At 40.7% G+C, this 20,438-nt stretch overlaps 1 protein-coding gene across 1 annotated transcript in view; it reads right to left on the minus strand.

Annotated features, from left to right (window-relative positions):
• LOC132834906 (anthrax toxin receptor 1-like) overlaps window positions 1-20,438 on the minus strand; it is a 123,045-nt gene that overhangs the window by 74,607 nt on the left and 28,000 nt on the right. The window contains exons 10-11 of the mRNA XM_060854025.1: window positions 18,745-18,843; window positions 8,939-9,008 (exon numbers count right to left, since the gene is read on the minus strand). Coding sequence (XP_060710008.1) covers window positions 8,939-9,008; window positions 18,745-18,843 — 169 coding nt within the window. The remainder of the gene's footprint in view (window positions 1-8,938; window positions 9,009-18,744; window positions 18,844-20,438) is intronic.

Raw genomic sequence — 20,438 nt, forward strand, 5'->3', positions numbered from 1 at the left:
CGGACTCCTCCACTCTGGGAAAAGTTCTTGCCTGTTTACCCTATCCATGCTCCTCATGATTTTGTAAAGTTCTTGAAGGTCACTCCTCAGCCTCTAATGCTCCAAGAAAAATAACCTCAGCCTATTCAACCTCCTACTATAGCTCAATCCCTTCAACCCTGGCAACATCCTCAGAAATTCTTTTTTAAACCCTTTCAAGTTTCACAACATCCTTCCTGTAGGAGGGAACCCAGAATTGCATGCAATACTCCAAAAGTGGCTGAACCAAAGTCCTGCACAGCCGCAACATGACCTCCCAACTCCTATACGTAATACACTGACCAATTAAAGCAAGCACAAAAAATACCTTCTTCACTATCCTATCTACCTGTGGCTCCACTTTCAAGGAACTATGAATCTGAACTCCAAGGTCTCTTTGTTCAGCACCACTCCCCAGGACCTGACCATTAAGTGTATTAGTCCTGCCCTGAATTACCTTTCCAAAATGCACCAGCTCACATTTATCTAAATTAACTCCATCTTCCACTCCTCAGCCCATTGGACCATCTGCTCAAGATCCCATTGTACTCTGAGGTAACTTTCTTCACTGTCCACTACACCTCCAATGTTGGTGTCACCTGTACACTTACTAACTATACCTCCTATGTTCACACACAAATCATTTATATAAATTATAAAAAGCAGTGGGCTCAGCATCAATCCTTATGGCACACCATTGGTCACAGGCCAGGCCTTCTGTCTGAAAAGCAACCCTCACCACCACCCTCTATCTTCTACCTTTGAACCAGTGCTGCGTACATATAATTTGAATAATTCCGTATTGTATTACACAAAATGCTTTTGAACTTTCTTTTACAAGTATGAACATTTACGCAGTTCAGAAACATAAATTGGAGCAGTTAGTTAGCTAGTTCAGGAAAATAAACTGACATATAGGAGATCATTTGCTTCAGATGAGACGTTCCTTTCTGATGAGGCTTTTAAAATAAGATTTCATTTTGTAAGGGCACTGAAATCTTACTCTATCATACAAAAAAAAGCATGAATTTCTAATCCAGATCATCTAAAAATGTTTTGGCAGAATAATTATAGAGTCATAGAGTCCGACAGAACGGAGGCGGGCCCTTTGATCCAAACTGGTCCATGCCAGCCAACATGTCCATCCATGCTAACCCCATTTGCCCGCACTTGGCCCATATCCTTCTAATCTTTGCCCATCCATGTATTCGTCCAAATGCCTTTTAAACGTTGCTAATGTATCACCTCAACCACTTCCGCTGGCAACTCATTCCAGAGAACCTTACCCTGAGCTCCAAGATCCTTCTATTCCTCTACACTCCTGAGGCTCCACCACTCACTATAAAGCTTCTACCTTGATTTGACTTTCCAAAATGCAAAACTTCACACTTATCTATATTAAACTCCATTTGCCATTTCTCGGCCCCCTTCCCCAGTTATGCAGCAACAGAGTTCCCTGGATAACCAGAGACTGTACATGACAAAAAGTTGCTGATAGTGATCAATTCCTACAAAATTGTTTAAAATAATATCATTTAAAACTTGAATTATCAGATGACGGTGAGTCATATAGTTTTGATTAGTTGAAATGGTATGAATGAGAATTCAGTAAGAAGCATTTATTATTACTCAATTACATGAAGTCTGAGGCTATTTAGCCTCACTTTGCTCAGACAATTAGAAATTAATTGACCCTTATCGCCCCGAATTCAGTCGTTCAAATGTTTACCTACTCCAACTTACAGTATGCTATGGTGTCTACCTCATTGGTTTGCTATGGAAAAGCATTCCATACTACAGCAATTCTAGATAAAACTATTTCTCCTAATCTCTCCTGGTGAACCTTTCAAATTGACATTTTTTTATTATTGACCCGAGCCAATCTCGCTCATGATTTTGAAACTTGAATCAAGTATTTTTGTTTTATATTCTCTGTTCTAATCCAAGTAAATAATGATGGGCTAAAAAGTAAAACACAGTCTTTCACTTTCTGAAACAGCAAATCTTTGCAAGATCAACAGCTACAGTGAATATTTAGATGTGGAGGTTATTCTGAGAATGCAGGCTACACTGCTCTAGACTGTGTGAAAACATTAAGTGTGTCTCTACAGACTTCTGAGCCTCTGGCTGTCCATCAGTCACTATCCACCACAGATGAGGTAAGCATATTCTAATTTAAGACCAGCCAGACTGAGACAGCAGCAGGAGGGGGCTTGAATTTGAAATGGATATATGAACATGAACATGTAGGTTTCTCAGTACTTCTAAATACAATTGGATAATAAGCATCTCTATGGAAGTCATTACATTTACTGCAGGTACAGCAAAGAAAACATTAAAATGCGTGGGGGTTTAGTTTTAACAAACAAAATCACAGGAAAACCACAATTTCATCCTGTCCAGAATTTCCAGTTATGCAGCAACAGAATTCTCTGGTTAACCAGAGACTGTACATAACAAAGCTGATGTAACTTGGAAAAGAAAATTGCTGAGTGATCAATTCCTATAAAAGTGTTTAAAATAATATTATTTTAAACTTAAATTATCAGTCAGTCATATAGTTTTGATTAGTTGAAATTCTACGAATGAGAATTACTTTGCTTCAGCAAGAAGGATCAAACATTCAAACATTTATTATTATTTAAAGTTTAAACCACCAAGCACCGAAATTCACGATGTCTGAGGCAACTTAGCCTCATTTTGGTAGGACAATTAGAACTTAATTGACCATCATCGCCCTGAATTCAGTTGTTCAAATGTTACTCTTAAAGTATGCTATGGTGTCTACCTCATTGGTTTGCTATAGAAAAGCATTTCATACTATAGCAATTCTAGATAAAACTATTTCTCCTAATCTCTCTTGGTGAACCTTTCAAATTGGCAATATTTTATGACTGACCCAAGCCAAGCCAATGGGATTCTTTTCCCATTCTCTCTCACGATTTTAAAACTCTAATCATACATTTTTGTTTTATATTCCCTGCTCTAATCCAAGTTGGTGGCTCCTGAATCCAAGATAGCGGCGCGGCAGCCACTCACAGTGGCCTCTCTGGACTGAGACCTACTAAGTTCCAGGGAAAACAGGAAACCTGGAGTTTGCAGACACTGATAGAGTCTGCAAACACTGCTACGGTACAGGAACCGGCTGAAAATGTACCTGGATGGAGAGCTACAACAGGAGCTACGTGATCTCAGCTTGCTTGAGAAACCAGACCTCCAGTCCTCGGCCTTGCCTAAAGCTGGTGGCCAGGTCTTGAGACTTCAGAAGCAGTGTGTGAGGAGGAAGAAGTGTGATATGCTTGGAGGAGTTCTCGCTTGATGCAGAGACCAGGCCTGATGTCAGTAGCCAGGTGTTGGGTCATCGGAAGCACTGTACGAGGAATGGACGTATGTTAAGCATGCAGGAATTCATGCTAGACTTAAAACAAACCCTAGCTGGCCAGCTCTCCCATCCATTCTGCTCTCCAATGTCTGCTCCCTGGATTGGACTGTGTCTGCCTGTGGCAGGTATCTCAGCGTGAGTTCAGAGACTGCTGCGTCCTTGTTTTCACAGAAACATGGCTCAGCGACAGAATTGCAGAACTCGCCATCCAACTAGACAGGCTTGCCTTGTTTCACACCGACAGAAATGCAGCTCTGTGTGGTAAGGCTCGGGGTGGACATCTGTACGTCTACATCAACATGAAATGGTGTAAAGACTGCGTGCTAGCCTCCAGTTACTGCTCATCACTGGTAGAGTTTGTGACTGTTAGATACAGACCATTATATTAGCCACGGGAATTCACTGCTGTCCTGATAGTTGGGATATATTTTTCTCCCAGTGCTAATGCTAAGGAAGCACTTTGTGAACTGTATAGGCTATTAGTGGATTGCAACATGCACATCCTGATGGACTGTTTATTGTTGCTGGCGATTTCAACCATGCGAACCTCAAGTCCATGCTCCCTAAATTCCATCAGCCTGTGGACTTTGCGATGATAGGGGAGAACACGCTGGATCTGGTTTACACAAACATCTCCAACGCATCCAGGACAAAGCCCCTGCCCCACCTCTGCTCCTCAGACCACATCTCTGATACGCTAATCCCAGCATACAGACCGCTCATCAGACGTGTCAAACCAGTTCTGAAGCAGGTTCTGGCCGGCAGGAACCATTTCTGCTCTTCAATACTGTTTTGAGCACACTGACTGATGCGTGTTCAGGGACATGACAACCGATGGCGATTCTATTAACTTACAGAGATAGACAGCGTCGGTGATTTACTACATTAGCAAGTGTATTGACAATGTCACTGTGTCCAAGACCATCACTTCTCGCCCCAATGTGGATGACCACAAAGGTGTTTGCGTTGCTGAGGGCCCATGATTCTGCCTTCAGAACAGATGACAAGGCGGCCCTAACAACAGCAAGGGCCAACCTGACCCGGGCCATCATAGAGTCAAAATGTGCATACACACAGAGATTATACACTTTCAGAACAGCTGTGAAAAACGGAACATGTGGAAGGGCATCCAGTCCAACCCCAACCACAGAACAGCATCACCTGCTTGTGCTAGTGATACCTCCCTCCCGGATGAGTTGAACATGCATGACTTGAGGCATGAAATGATGTGGCAATGAGGAAGTCCACTCCCCCTCCCCATGCCACCTCCCCCAATGACAAGGTATGGCATCTTACCATGGCCAACCCACAGAAGGCTGCTGGACCAGATAACATCCCTGACAGCATGCTCAGAGGATGCTCTGACATACTGGCGGATGTTCTCATGGACATCTTCAACATCTCCCTGAACTGTGCCATAATTCCAGGTTACGACCATCGTCCCCATGCCGAAGAAGTCTTCAGCGTGTTGTCTCCATGACTACTTTCCTGTTGCACTGACACCCATCATCATGAAGTGCTTCGAGATCGTGATGGGGCATATTAAGACCCTGCTGCCACCCTCACTGGACAACCTGCAGTTCGCCCATCGAATAATTCGCTCATCAGATGATGCCACTTCCACCAACCTCCATCTGGCCCTCTCCCACCCAGAGAATCACAGGATGCTAGAGTGTAGAAACAGGCTTTTTGGCCCAACAAGGCCACACTGACCCTCCAATGAGTAACCCACCCAGACCCATTCCGCTTCCCTATTATCCTATATTTATTATTGACTAAAGCACCTAACCGACATATCCCTGAACACTATGGGCAATTTAGCATGGCCAATTCACCTAACCTGCACATCTTTGGATTCTGGAAGGAAACCGGAGAACCCAGAGATAGCTCAAGCAGATTCAGGGAGAATGTGCAAACTCCACACAGAGAGTCCTGGCACTGTGAGGCAGCAGTGCGAACTACTGAGCCACCATGCCACCCACAGAAGAAGGACACCTACATCAGACTACTGTTCATAGACTTCAGTCCTGCATTTAACACTATCGTTCCTCGGTCCATAATTGGAAAGCTGAGTCTGCTAGGCCTAATTATCTCCCTTTGTAACTGGATCCTGGAATTCCTGACTGGGAGATCTCAGTCAGTCTGGATTGGGAACAGCATCTCCGACACCATCACGCTGAGCATGGGGCCCCCTCCAGAGCTGTGTGCTCAGTCCACTGAGTGTTCACCCTGCTGACACACGACAGTGCGGCAACACACAGCTCGAATCACATCATCAAGCTCACTGATGATATGACTGTAGTGGGTCTCATCAGTACAAACAACGAATCAGCATACAGAGAGGAGGTGCAGAGGCTAACGGACTGGAGCAGAGCCAACGCTCTGTCTCTGAAGATGGACAAGATGAAAGAAATCACTGTTGACTTCAGGAAGACATGCAGCGACCACTCTCTGCAGGACATTGACTGCTCCTCTGTGGAGATTGTGAAGAGCACCAAATTTCTTGGTGTACACCTGGCAGCGAATCTCACCTGGGCTGCCAACACCAGTTCCATAAACAAGAAAGCCCAGCATCGTCTCTACATTCTGCGTAGACTGAGGAAAGCCCACTTCCCACCCCATCCTCACCACATTCTACAGAGGGTTCATTGAGTGTACCCTGAGCTGCTGCATCACTGCCTGGTTCGGGGATTACACTGTCTTGGATTGTAAGATCCTACAACGGATAGTGAGGACAGCTGAGAGGATCATCGGGGTCTCTCTCCCCTCCACTACAGACATTTACTCCACACGCTGAATCTGAAAGGCTAAGAGCACTGTGGAAGATCCCACACACCTCACACTCAAACGCTTCTTCCTCTTGCCATCTGGCTCAAGATACTGGAGCATTCAGTCTCTCACAGCCAGACTGTGCAACAGTTTCTTCCCCCAAACCATCAGGCTCCTTAACATAGTATGATTGGAATCTTTCCCATCTGAAATTCTTTGCACAACTTTGAACTGCTGCTAGAAAAAATGCCTATTATTTATCATTCTTCTATCACACTATAACTTGCACTTCTTATGCACTTTATGCCATGTACGAGTGTGTAATTTGTGCTGTCTGTGTAGAACTCTGAGTCCTGGAGAAACATTGTCTCAATTTTACTCTATCAGTTGTATATGGTAGAAATGACAAATAAAGAGGTACTCTAATGTGAAAATTGCAGTTTGATAAAGCATCTTCTAACATTTCTTAGCCTTGCTAACATCTTGGTGAAAAAATGGGCTGAATTTTCCCAACCCTGAATGACATGCATAATAGGAAGTCAGTTGGAAAAATGGCAAATTTGGGAAAATGAGATTCGCAATATCAATAAAAAAACTCACTAGGGGTCCCAGAGAGAAACCCTTCATGAAGCTCTCTGAAATTGCTACTTCGCTGACTTTTGGTAAAATTCAGACTTTTGCTACACAATCTCTCCAGTTTTAATGCTTTTTTTTCTGAATGTCAGGAACAGAATTATCACACATTAACTAATTCCTCATTCTTCTTTATTTGTTTACCATCTGTCTTAGCATTCCTTTGCAGACCAAGATTTTAGGAGGGATGTATTCTTTGGTTGTAGGCCCACTGATGACCAGTCAGGCTGTGGAAACTCATGGAGCTAAAGGCTGATAAATCCCCTGAACCTGATGAGTTGCATCCTACGAGTTTAAACGAAGTAGCCACAAAGACAGTAGATTTGTTGGTAGTAACTTTCCAAGAATCCTTAGATTCTGGAAAGTTCTAGAGATTTGGAAAATTGTCAATGTAACCTTATTCAGAGGAAGGGAAACAGAAAAGAGGTAGGTTTGGGCCAATTAGTTTAACATCTGTCATTGAGAAAGGATTACAAAGGATGCAATAACACAACATTTAGAAACTCAATATAACCAAGCAGAATAGCATGGCTTCATGAAGGGGAAATCATGTCCGACAATTTTATTATAGCTCCTTGAGGAGTTAACAAGCTAACAAGAATAGATAATTGAATATAAAAGGCAGATATAAATGTACTTGGATTACCAAAAGGGGCTTTTTAAAGGTAAGATTACTTAACAAGATAAACAGCCACTCTGTTGGGAGTAGAATAGGATGGAGAATTGGCTGACTAACAGAAGACAGAGTTGGGACAAAGCGGACATTTTCAGAATGACAATCTCAAAACTAAAATTTCTCACCCTTGGAATGATGTTTGTGAATTTCTTCTGCAAATATAATGCTATACTTATTCATTTATACTAGAACTACAGCTCTGCCCTTTTCTTTCAAATTTCTCCATCTGTCACAATGGTGATTGGAATCCATGTTTCTGGAACATTACCAGTCTAGTGACAATGCCACTACACCTCTACCACTACTATCTCAGACATCCTTTGATTTTGCTGGTCATCTGAGAATTGAACATATCCCACATCAATAAGCAGCACTGTTTACATAGGCCATATGAACCTTAGGTATGGGTCCATCACTCCACTCTATCCTCATCCACTCAATTATTATTAAAGACATGCACAAAACCGCCTGCAGGGAACTTGATGGTTTTTTTGTTTGAAAATTTCCATAGGCTTTAATTTTGTTCCATTGACCAAGCATACTAGTACCACCGTGATCTTGCCCTCTCACGTTTTGTCATTTTGATTGAAACTGCTTTCAAACCTTTCAATTGCACTGTTTGGCTGCTGTATACATCAAAATTCATTGTTGGTACTTTATCCATGTTGCCAAAGTGTTTTAATGGGTAATTTTGCTGATGATGAACTGATAACTTTGACACCAATGTCTCTTGGTTGCCTACGTGCAAACTCAGTCTTCTATCGCATAAAAGAGCTACAGCAACTATTGGTCTAAAATAGTTATCAGATCCAGCATTTGAATTGGCTGACTTAAATGTGTTTATGTGCACTGCATTTATGGTAGTGATGTGACAATTCTGATAATTTTTAAGGACCAGTTCCATTACATGCTTCTCAAAATCAGGTCAATGGCCGGTCTCTGTTCTGAAGATGCATAAACTCTTATACATCTTCTAATCTCACACCAGATTTTCATGAATACTGAATTATCTCACTCCAGTAACTTTATTTGACAACTTAACAAATATTACGGCACATTACACATGAGCAGCCTTGTACTTCATACTCATCGCTGGAAGATTAATTTCAATTTTTCACTTACTACACCATGTACAGTATCTTCTATTTGTCCAAGTCTTAAATTTCCTTGCATCTTGTTCACAACCAAATCTGTATCAACTGTTTGCGACAACGCATTGATTTACAGTGTAGGGTAAGTAAAAGAAGCATTTCTACAGTGAAAAGTTGAGGCAGAGTACTAATGAAAGTATAACTTCTCTTGCGTGAAAAAATGGGTTGGCTTATATGCCAAGTAAACACAGAAGCATGATTTTTAGCACTGAGAAAATGGGGTCGTCATACGCATCGTGATCTACAGTGGTAATCTATGCTGCAATTAGAAACTTACACTTAATTTCATGCATTTAACACATTACTTACATTCCAACTTCATCTATCACAGGAGCAGTGCAGAGTAAGTAATTATCTTCCACAACAAGAGGCTTTTCCGCTAAAAGATGGAAATATTTATTAGTGCTGAAATTTTATGTTAAATATGAAAAGACTTGCAGAGACTAATCTGAAATATTCACACTAATGTAGCATGCTCTGATAATGTGTAAAATTTAATTTGATTTGTATTAAAACATTTTACTATGTTACAAACACAATGTAAATACAGATTTTGTCAGAACAAAAATATTTAAGATGAGTGGATAAAGCAAAGTTTTCTCATTGCACAATTTTCTTCAATGCTCAATAAAGAATATAAATCTATCTCTACTCGTTTACAAAGGTATCATAGGGCTGCTGCCAAATTAAACAGAGACGACTGATAGTGGTTTAGCCTGAGGGTCACCGCACCCCAAGGCAGGGTAAAAGTTAAGGAGAGCACCTGGTAACCCCACCAGTATAGCAATTGAACCCACACTGTTATCATTATTCTGCAGAGCAAACCAGCCATCCAAGCTAATCAATCCCCTGTATTGCACTTTCCCAGCTCACAGTGGACCAAGATGAAAGAGCATAGTGTTGGTAAAAAGACCACACCACTTGATCTGAAATTTGCAGACACCAGCTCAGACACTGACACTCCATGGTTCTTTAGAGATGAGAATAGAGTTGGGATCAGCATGTGATGAGTCGACCATGAATGGGTTGCAGCCAGGCCAGGGGGACATGATGATTTGTTTGTCACCTCTTTCTGGAGGGGGAGATTGCAAATGAATTCTAATGGGGAGACTCAGATGAAGATCTTGATAGAATGGTATTCAGGAATACACTGGTAAGAATGCACACCTGACACTAAAGAGAAACTAACCACATCCTCAACACTAACCTTTGCTGAGGCCACTGTCATTGGCTGACCCCAGATGCTTTTGCACCATCTGCCCATGCAGATGTTCTGTTCTGTGACTCTGCCAATCAGTGGTCAGCCTTTGATTCAGTCCCAGTGCTGCTAGGGCCTAAGGCATGCAATTGAATAGACAGCCTACAGTCACTTGACACTGCTGTTGAGAATAGATTATATGTCCATAAGATATAGGAGCAGAAGTAGGTCATTTAGCCCATTGAGTTTGCTCCAACATTCAATGAGATCATGACTGAGCTAATAGCCCTCAATTCTGCTTTCCTATCTTTTTCATATAACCCTTGATTCTCTGAGTGATTAGAACTCTATCTCAGCCTTGAACACCTTAACAGCCCAGCCTCTGCAGCTCTTTCAGTAAAGAAATGAACTTAATTGAGTTTTTTGAAGAAGGAACAAAGAGGATTGATGAGGGCAGAGTGGTAAACAAGATCTATATGGATTTCAGTAAGGCATTCAAGAAGGTTCCTCATGGGAGGCTGGTTAGCAAGGTTAAATCTCATGGTATACAGGGAGAACTAGCCATTTGGATATAGAACTAGCTTGAAGGTAGAAGACAGATTGTTGTGGTGCAGGGTTGCTTTTCAGACTGGAGGCATGCGATGAGTGGTGTGCCACAAGGATTGGTGCTGGGTCCATTGCTTTTCATCATTTATATAAATTACTTGCTTATAAATATAGGAGGTATAGTTAGCAAGTTTGTAAATCACACCAAAATTGGAGGTGTAATGGACAGCGAAGAAGGTACCATAGAGCACAACTAGATGGGCCAATGGGCTGAGGGGTTGCAGGTGGAGTTTAATTTAGATAAATACAAGATGCTGCATTTTAGAAAAGCAAACCAGAGCAGGACTTAAACACTTAATGGTAAGGTCCTGGGAAGTGTTGCTGAACAAAGACGCCTTCAAGAGCAGGTTCATAGTTCTTTGAAAATAGAGTCGCAGGTATATAGGTTTGTGAAGAAGGTGTTTGGTATGTTTTCCTTTATTGGTCAGAGCATTGAGTATAGGAATGGGAAGATCATGTTGCTACTGTGCAGGATATTGGTTCGGCAACTTTTGAAATATTGTATGCAATTCTGGTCTCCTTCCTATCAGAAGGATGTTATGAAACTTGAAAGGGCTTAGAAAAGATTTATTTGCATGTTGTCAAGGTTGGATGGTTTGAGCTACAGGGAGAGGCTGAATAGGCTTGGGCTGTTTTGCATGGAGCATCGGAGGCTGAGGGGTGACTTTATTGAGGTTTATAAAATTATGAGGAGCATGGATAGGATAAAAAGACCAGGTCTTTTCCTTGGGGTGGAGAAGAACAGAAATAGAGGACATAGATTTAGGATGACGGGGAAAGATATAAAAGGCATGTAAGGAGCAAATTTGTGGTGCATGCATGGAATGAGCTGCCAGAGAAAGTGTGGAGGCTGGTACAATTATAGCATTTAAAAGGTGCCTGGACGTGTATATGAATAGGAAGGGTTTAGAGGGTAATGGGCCAAGTGCTGGCAAATGATTAAGTTAGGATACCTGATGAGCATGCACAAGTTGGACCGTAGAGTCTGTTTCCGTGCTGTACATCGCAATGACTCTCTGACTCTAACTTCAGATTCACATGCCTTTGAGAGAAGAAATTCCCCCTCATCTCTGAGTTATGGATTAGCCAGTTCTTTCTATAGTTGCTTCTTGGGCAGTTATTAATGAGTTGCTGAATGAGCATATGGCAGCTGTCACATAAAGTGATGTGCATATCGTTATTAGACATTGTTGTCTAGACTTAACAACACACACAACCTTGAGATTGAAACTAATGACTCACATCAGGATTTGTATGCAGGTCTCCGCACCCCACCTCCCCACCCTCCCATCACCCCAGGAGTGTTGAGAGCATTCCAGTGTTTCTCAATAGGTTGAAAAAGGAGCCATTGTCTGGAACTCCACAAAAGCACAGTACAGCGGCAGAAAGATGAGGTCGTCGAAACATTCAGAATCAACTCAATTACTCAGTTACTCAGCACTGCAGTGAATTCAGGAGGGAAAAAAATGTACTGATCTTATAAGGTCTGGCAAGTAAATGAACCAGTCACACCTTTCAAGAAGGTAATTAACTGAATATGTCTTCAACATACAATTACCGCCCTTTAAACCTGAAGCAAAACTGACAATGTCACAGTTTGGGCAACTACTATTTTGTGCAATAATTGAGTGGCAGCAGGTAGTGTGTTATATTGAGTAACACAGGAAAGAGGGCCCTGTAAAATAGATCAGCCAAATGAATAAAATGTATATTTGGTTAGTGTTGACAGTCGTGCACTCTTGTAGAAGGACTGAACTTCGTGGTGTGAGATGTTTGCAATGCTGTGTTGACATGTTCAGTGCAAAGCTCCAAAATCAGCAAACCAGTGCAGAACATGAAGGCATTTAACTTGACACCGGTGAATCCAAAGTTTCTGCAATATTTTCAATCAGCTTAGAAAGATTCTGCTGTAAGGCAATCCTGCTAACAAGACTGGCCCCGCAGTGCCTGCAGCTCAAACTAATCATCATGCCATTTCTGCTAACTGTGCCCATTTCTCCACTTTTAAGGAGATTGTTAAAATTAAGTTATTCTTAAGTCACAAGAATACTAATAGGTACCTTTTTAAAAGCTATTAAACCTCAAAAAATTCTTAATTTACACAGAAGTTGACAAGTGTAGATCAATTAAGTTAATGAACGGTTCTCTTTTTTAAAGTCATTTTTATTTGTTTTAAGGAAGAGGTTATTCATAGTGGTGCACTAGACGCAGATTAAAAAGCTTATAGTCTGTTAAAATACTTTTCAGCTCTAACAATGAAACTGGACTAATTCATCACTCTTTACTACATTCTGGAATATTTAATACAAAGAGCTCCAGTCTACAAGATAGAACTGGTGAAGAATTTATTTTGGAAGTGGTGGAGCTTCAATGTACCAAATACTCATGTCAATCTAAGTTCCAGAAATTTTAGATTTGGAAGGTGCTTTTGAAGGAGTCAAATTACTACAGTCAACTCTGTTGATAGCTATACACTACTACCATGGTCTGGTGGTGGAGGGAGTAAATGTTTATGGTGTTGATGGAATTGTGAAATGAACAGAACACTGTGCCGAGCAATTTCAGAGAACATCCCCATATTTGATTTTGTGACGGAGGAAAGGTCATTGATGTGGTAACTGAAGATAGATGGACTGCAGACATGCTCTGAGGAATTCCTTAGACTGAGATGGCTGGCCTCCAACAACCACAACTATCTTTCTTTGTGATGTGTAATCCTCCAGTGGAAAGTCTGTTCCGCGAGTCCTATTGACTTCAATTTTACTAGGATTCCTTGATGGCACATTAGGTTAAATGTTGTCTTGATTTCCAGTACCGCCACTTTCAGCTCACCTAACCTTAAACTCAATTGTCTATTGCTAAACATGAGTATGATTTGTGCCCTGATTGTCTAAAGCAGAATCCTATGTTTTGATCTTTGGTGGGGAAAGATAAAATGCAACAAGCAAAGATTTACTCTAAAGGTACAAAACAATGATGTAAGGACTGGATTTTAAACTATGTAGAAATAGGACAGCACGTGCAACTCCACGCTACCCCTATTCTATCCACAACAATTTCAGGTTCAATCATGAGAGGGCTTCCTTAATACCTACCAAGTTAGTGGTGAATGAAGAACAAATGTAAAAAAAAATTCTAGTTCTGAGGACTAAAAATTAGGTGCAGCAAAAAATCATTACAAAAATAAATAAGTGTTATTTTGCTCAAACTACCTAATACAAGAAAGAGCTTGTATTTATATCATGTGCTATCATATCCTTGGGTATTCCAATGAATTATTTAAGTACAGTATAGACATTATTATTATGCAAGAAAATGCAACTTTTAATTTGCACGTATGAACATCCCACAGAGAGTAAATGAGATGTCTGATTAGTTAATCTCCTTTGGGTGGTACAGACAGGAGATTGGTTAGGAAATTCTGGGATTTCTTAGCATAAACAACAATAATATCTTATATTTGTAGAGTGAATTTAATGTAAAATAATGTTCCAAAGATGCTAACCAACAGCAATATCAATAAAAACACTCTATCAGCATAGTAAACCGAAAACCTAATCAAGGAAATAGTAAGGGACATCTTAAAAGACAAGAGAAACATATATGAGAGGTTTAGTAAGGGGATTCCGGTGTTTAGTACTAGGGCTACTGAAAGCAATTAAAGTCATGGATGTGCAAGGAAGGAGAACTGGAAAGCACAGGCTAGAAGCACAGGTTGATCCAACAGAGAGATAAAGAATGGCATCACTTTAAAGAGATTCAAAAACAAGGATGAGAATTTTAAATTGAATGGAAGTCACTGAAGCTAAGCAATTTTAGGTGAATGATTGGAGCTAGTTAAGATAATAGGCTGAGTTTTTAATGAGCACATATATAATGTCAGGTGGAAGATGGGAGGCAAGCTGCGACTGCATAGAATAGTTAAATTTAACAGTAATTAAGACATGAACAAGGATTACAGCACAGATGAACAGAGGAAAAATTAAGGTCAAGTGATTTTGCAGGCTTGATCATTAAGTCCCAACTTCAGTCTTTGGTCTGCTGCGTTTTGCAATATTTGAAGTAAATGCAGTCAAATTATAGCCACTTCCCCATCTCTGCCACTACAGAGAGATTTCCATGGCCCACCAGGCCTGTGATTGACCACTGGGTTATCCTGTTTCCTCATTTATAGTCTGGTCTTGGCCAGAGTATCTTCCACAAGGGTAAATAAATAAATAAATCTGGACTGCTTCTGGATTTTATGGTGTCTCCCAACTTCACCATCCACTTTATGATCTTGCAATAGACTGTGTACACTTCCTGCATCTTCATTATCATAAAAAATATCACAATTGCTATCTCCTCATGTACTTTTCTCTCCTATAGATTAGATTAGACTTACAGTGTGGAAACAGGCCCTTCGGCCCAACAAGTCCACACCGACCCGCCGAAGCGCAACCCACCCATACCCCTACATGTACCCCTTACCTAACACTACGGACAATTATATAGCTTCTGAACCGCATTAACTACAGCTGCAATCAACCTCAGACAAGGGTTTGGTGAGACTCTATGCTGACTTCCCTTTACCCAAGTCATCATTATGCCATCAAGGGATTTGAATTGAATTGAATTGAATTTATTTATTGTGATGTGTACCAAGGCACAGTGAAAAGCTTTGTCTTATGAGCAATATAGGCAGGTCACAGAGTTAAGTAGCATAGGTAAGTAAATAATAGGTAAACAGCAGCAAAAACAAAAGCACAGGTACAGGCAAATGTTAAGAGTCTGAGAGTCCATTCAGTATTCTAACAACAGTAAGGTAGAAACTATTTCGAAACCAGCTGGTGCATGTATTCAGGCTTCTGTACTTTCTCCCCAGTGGTAGAGGTTGTAGAAAAACATTGCCTGAGTGGGATGGATCTTTGAGAATGCTGGCGGCTTTTCCTAGACAGTGGGCCTGGTAGATGGATTCTATAGATGGGAGGTTGGCCTTTGTGATTGTCCAGAAGAGTTCACCACTCTCTGTAACTGTCTCTGATCTTGAATGGTCCAGTTGCCATACCAGGTAGTGATACATCCAGACAGAATGCTCTCAATGGCTCACTTATAAAAGTTGGCGAGGGTATTTGCCGTCATGTCAAATTTCCTCAGTTGCCTGAGGAAGAAGAGATGTTGTTGGGCCTTTGTAACTAGTGCATCCACATGAGGAGTCCAAGAAAGCTTGTTGTGGATGACCACTCCCAAGAGTCTGACACTCTTCACTCATTCCATTTCTGTGCTGTTAATGTGTAGGGGGAGCATGAATAACATCCTGCCAAAAGTCAATAATGAGTTCCTTGGTTTTGCCAGCATTGAGAGCTAGGTTGTTCTCAATGCACCATTTTTCCAGGTCTTCCACTTCCCGTCTGTAGTCTGTTTTGCCGCCATCTGAGATTCGACCAACTATGGCGGTGTCATCAGCAAACTTGTAAATGATATTAGTCTGGTATTTGGCGACTCAGTTATGGGTGTACAGTGAGTACAGTAGGGGGCTGTAGTATTGAGTGTCAGTGAGGATGAAATATTGTCCCCAATCTTCACTGACTGTGACCTGTGGGTCAGGAAACTGAAGATCCAGTTGCAGAGCATGGGGCTTAGTCTGAAATCACTAAGTTTCGATGGGATAATAGTGTTGAAGGCTGAACTGTAGTCAATGAGTAGGATTCTTACGTAGCTGTTCTTGGTGTCAAGATGTTCTAGGGAGGAGTGAAGGGCAAGTGATACGGCATCTGACGTGGATCTGTTGGTCAGATAGGCACACCGGAGTGGGTCAAGAGTAGTGGGGAGGCTGGAGTTGATTAATGCCATGACCAGCCTTTCAAAGCACTTCATGACCACCAACGTTAGGGCCACTGGGCAGCAGTCATTGAGACATGCTGCACGAGCCTTCTTAGGCACAGGGATGGTGTTGGCCTTCTTGAAACAGGCAGGGACAGTGGCCTGCTGCTGGGAGAGGTTGAAGATGTTCGAGAAGACCTCTGCCAGTTGATCTGTGCAAGGTCTGAGTGCAAGGCCTGGTACTCCGTCTGGTCCTATCGCTTTCCTTGGATTCACATGAAGGAAAACTGATCTGACCTCTGATCCAGTGACCGTTGGAATAGGTTCGTCAGGACTTGTCGGAATAGGTGTTACCTCTCTGCCAAAATTCTGCTCAAAGCGAGCATAGAAGGCGTTGAGACGATCTGGGAGGGATGTGTCATTGTCTACTATCTTGCATGGTCTCTTTTTAGAACCTGTGATGTCACTCAGTCCTTGCCATCATCGCTGTGAGTCTGTCTGGGTCTCTAGTTTGGATCGGTATTGGTCCTTGGCTGTCTTAATTGCTCTGCGAAGGTCACACTTGGATTCCTTAAATTTGAGTGGGTCTCCTGATCTGAAGGCCTTATGCCTGGTTTTTAGCATGGTCTACATATCCTGATTCATCTAGGGTTTCCTGTTGGGGAACACCTGGATTGACTTCCTCGGTATGCAGTCCTCCACACACTTGCTGATAAAGTCTGTGACAGTGGTGGCGTACTCATCCAAGGGAGCTCAGTCATTAACCCTGGACTATTTTCTACATTCTTCATTTATTTCCTATTTTCCAGTTACTATCAGATTCTTATGCATCCTAATTTCTATGCCATTTCAGCCTTTCCCTAATCCATTTCCATGTGCATTTGACTTAATTGTGGATCTGAGCCCATCACATTATTTGCACTTGTATTTTTTTTCCTTTGCTTCCTTTCCCTTTACCTCTTTTAGATCCCTTTCTGATTTTATCATGTCTCCTTTCACTTCTCTAAATTTGGGTACTCTGGCTCCCCAATTTTTAACTCCTGGCAAGGTCATCTGATGGCAGAGAGCAATCCCACCAGGGGTATGTCCGTTCAGTTCAAATGAACCTCTGGTCAGCTGACTTAAGCACTGCTCACTGGGATGTGGATGGGTAGTCACTGGACTAGTAATTCATTGGCCTAGGCTAGTACTTTGGAAACAAGGGTCCAAATCCATGCCAGCTGGTGGATTTAAATCCAATCAATAAAATCTTGAATTGGAAAACTAGGTTCAGCATTGGTGCCACGAAACTACCATGGATTGCTATAAAAACCCTTCCAATATCCTTTAGCAACTTGCAATACCTACCTGACCTGGCCTACATGTAACCCCAGCTCCACAGCAATGTGGTTCACTCTTAACTGCCCTTCAAAATAGCTTAGCAAGCCATTCGGTTCTGCAATAATTAGGGATGGGCAACAAATGCTGGCCCACATCCCATTAAAGAATAAAGATGAGAAAAGAATTTCTAGCTCTCTTGCGGTGTTAACTACTTTTTTTGTTATGGTGAAGCAGCTTCAAAACTACACCTTAGAGACATATCTAAATTAGACATTTTCTGAGGTTTTGCAGAGCAATAATAATATATGAAAACATGCTGAAGCCAAAAAGTAAAAGCTTTTAAAATAAATTGAATAACCCAGACAGAAAAATTAACTGGCACATTTATATCCCATACAAATATTAACTCTTATAATATTATATCTTCTTTAAAAAAACTTTACAAAAATGTTCTCCCTAGAAAACTGTCATTTCTTTTCCACTTTCATTCCCATCATTTTCACTAGGAAGCAAGAAATGGATCAGGCCATCAATATTTCCATAGATTACATCAATGTTGCACTTCAGCTGACTTAGCCAGAGGTACATTTGAACCGAACGGAGATACCCCCCTGAAGGGATTGCCCTCTGCCGCCAGATGACCTTGCCAGGACTAGCAAACTTGGATTTCTTAGTGGAAATGTTAGACAAATCTTGGGTTTGAAAGAAAACTTCTGAGTTGAGTTTCAATGATTCATTATTGTGCCAATTAGAGTAATAAACCAGTTCCTAAACAAGTAAATGTTTAGGCAGATTTTAATACTTTCATTCATACTGGAGCCTACAAGACTGTCAGTTCAGGATTACTCCTAAAATAATTTAGAAATCTTCAGCCTGGCACCAGAGCAAAATGGAACCTATATTGCTTAGCGAATCCAAAATTTCAGGTATTATTGGAGAAATAACATCATTTTGTTCATGCATTTGATATCACAACACCAAAATGTAGGAAATGCAAAGTTCTGTGAAGCCCTGCAATGTTAATTGCTTTTTGCTGTCACATTATGAAAATGTTACTTGCCATCCTGGCTGAATGGATTCAAGTAAAATGACTTGGTTATGATTTCAGCAGAGATCAGATTTGAATCATTTGCCTAAATATGGTGTTGCTTATAAAAATCTCAGCTGTAAAGTTCATATTTGCACTTACTTATTATTTCGGTGTCATTTATCTTGAAGCTACAAAGAACTTGATCAGCATTCCGTGCACGAGAAAATCCATTACCTCTTACCACAACTTGATATGATTCTGTAACAAGAGCAAAACAGACATAAATATAACAGATGCCTGCCAAGATTGTCATGAACTGCATATCTCTTAATTTTAGAACACATGCATAGTTGTACTGATGCATCCTGCAGATTGACTGCATCTGAAGAATAATGGCGATCCTGGAAGTCACATAGTCAAGTTTGAACATGTTATGCAAGCTTCAAAAACTGACTGCAGAATAATCTTTGGCGACCATTTTTTGAGATTTAACACCAACCTGACATCAAACACAGGAGTCTTGGTACAGCCATTTTCCAATATCATCACATGCTTTGATCATACAGCAAGCAACAATACTCCCAACAGAATTGCAATTATGAACATTTTTGCATTTATGATAGGCTGAAGTCGACAGATTTTTGATTAACAAGAGATAAACAGTAATGAAGGGGCTAAAAGAAAAGTGCAGTTGAGACCAATTATTTTATTATATGGTGCAAAAGGCTCAACAGGCCAAACGTCAAACTCCTGCATTAAATTCGAAAGTGCTGAATAATGAGTAAAACTCAATCCTTGTTTTATATATAAAATACTATACACTGCTTTAGTTTTGATTGATGTGAGGAAATCTCCTTTTATGTGAGAATGCAATAGTACTGATTTCAATCCCAATACTAAATACAGAAGTACAGTTAATGTTTCCATACTGAATTATTAATCAATCATTGAATTTAATGAATTTTATCAGACGCTATTACTACAGAGCTTTATCTTTGTTGTATTTGTGATATTTGAGATTGCAAATGTAGTTTACCATTATGGGGATGAAATTTAATAAAATGCAAGTTTTCCCCTGAAAAGCTTTTCATAATGAAAGAAAAAGATAAGCATTTATATCGTGTCTTCACATTTCAGGACATCCCAAAGCACTTTGCAGCATCTTAAGTATTTTTGAAGTATTGACACTAGTGTAATTTTAAAAAGAGGCAGACAAATTCAACACACCAAGATACCATAAACAGAAATGTGATAATGGCCAAATGATCTGCTCTAATGATGTTGATTGAGAAATACATATTGCCAAAGGAACTCTCCTGCCCTTCTTTGAAATAGTGCCATGAGGCATTTTTAATCTGCCTGAGAGGGTAAAGGGAGAGTTGATTTAATGTCTTAGACAAAAGACAGCACCTCCAACAGTCCAGCACTCACTCAGCACTGCATTCGAGTATCACATTCTAATAACTTAGAGGCAAGAGTGCTACCACAGAACCATGGGGAACTTAAATTGAACTAAGTCAGGAAATTCTTTCCATCCTTGATCAAAAGTAAATAGAACATTTGTTAATTTTAAAAATCCCACCATTAAAATGAAATGTCTTTATACTGGGAAATTCAGTATTTCGCTTATAATTGCCTGACATAAGCCTGTTAGTTCAGATTGTTAGCCAGCATGTTAGTGTTATTTTTTATCTGAATATAGGCACAAATCAAATGTGAGTTTCGTAAGTGCCTGAAGATGACAATATGTTGAACGTGTATTCATTCATATTCCTGTTTACCAGAAGTTTGTCAGAGAGAGGCACAAGATATTCTCTCACTGTGCAACCTCTTTTGTCATTTACATTTTACTT

The sequence above is a fragment of the Hemiscyllium ocellatum genome, chromosome 43, assembly GCF_020745735.1.
Source record: "Hemiscyllium ocellatum isolate sHemOce1 chromosome 43, sHemOce1.pat.X.cur, whole genome shotgun sequence".
Classification (NCBI taxonomy): Eukaryota; Metazoa; Chordata; class Chondrichthyes; order Orectolobiformes; family Hemiscylliidae; genus Hemiscyllium; species Hemiscyllium ocellatum.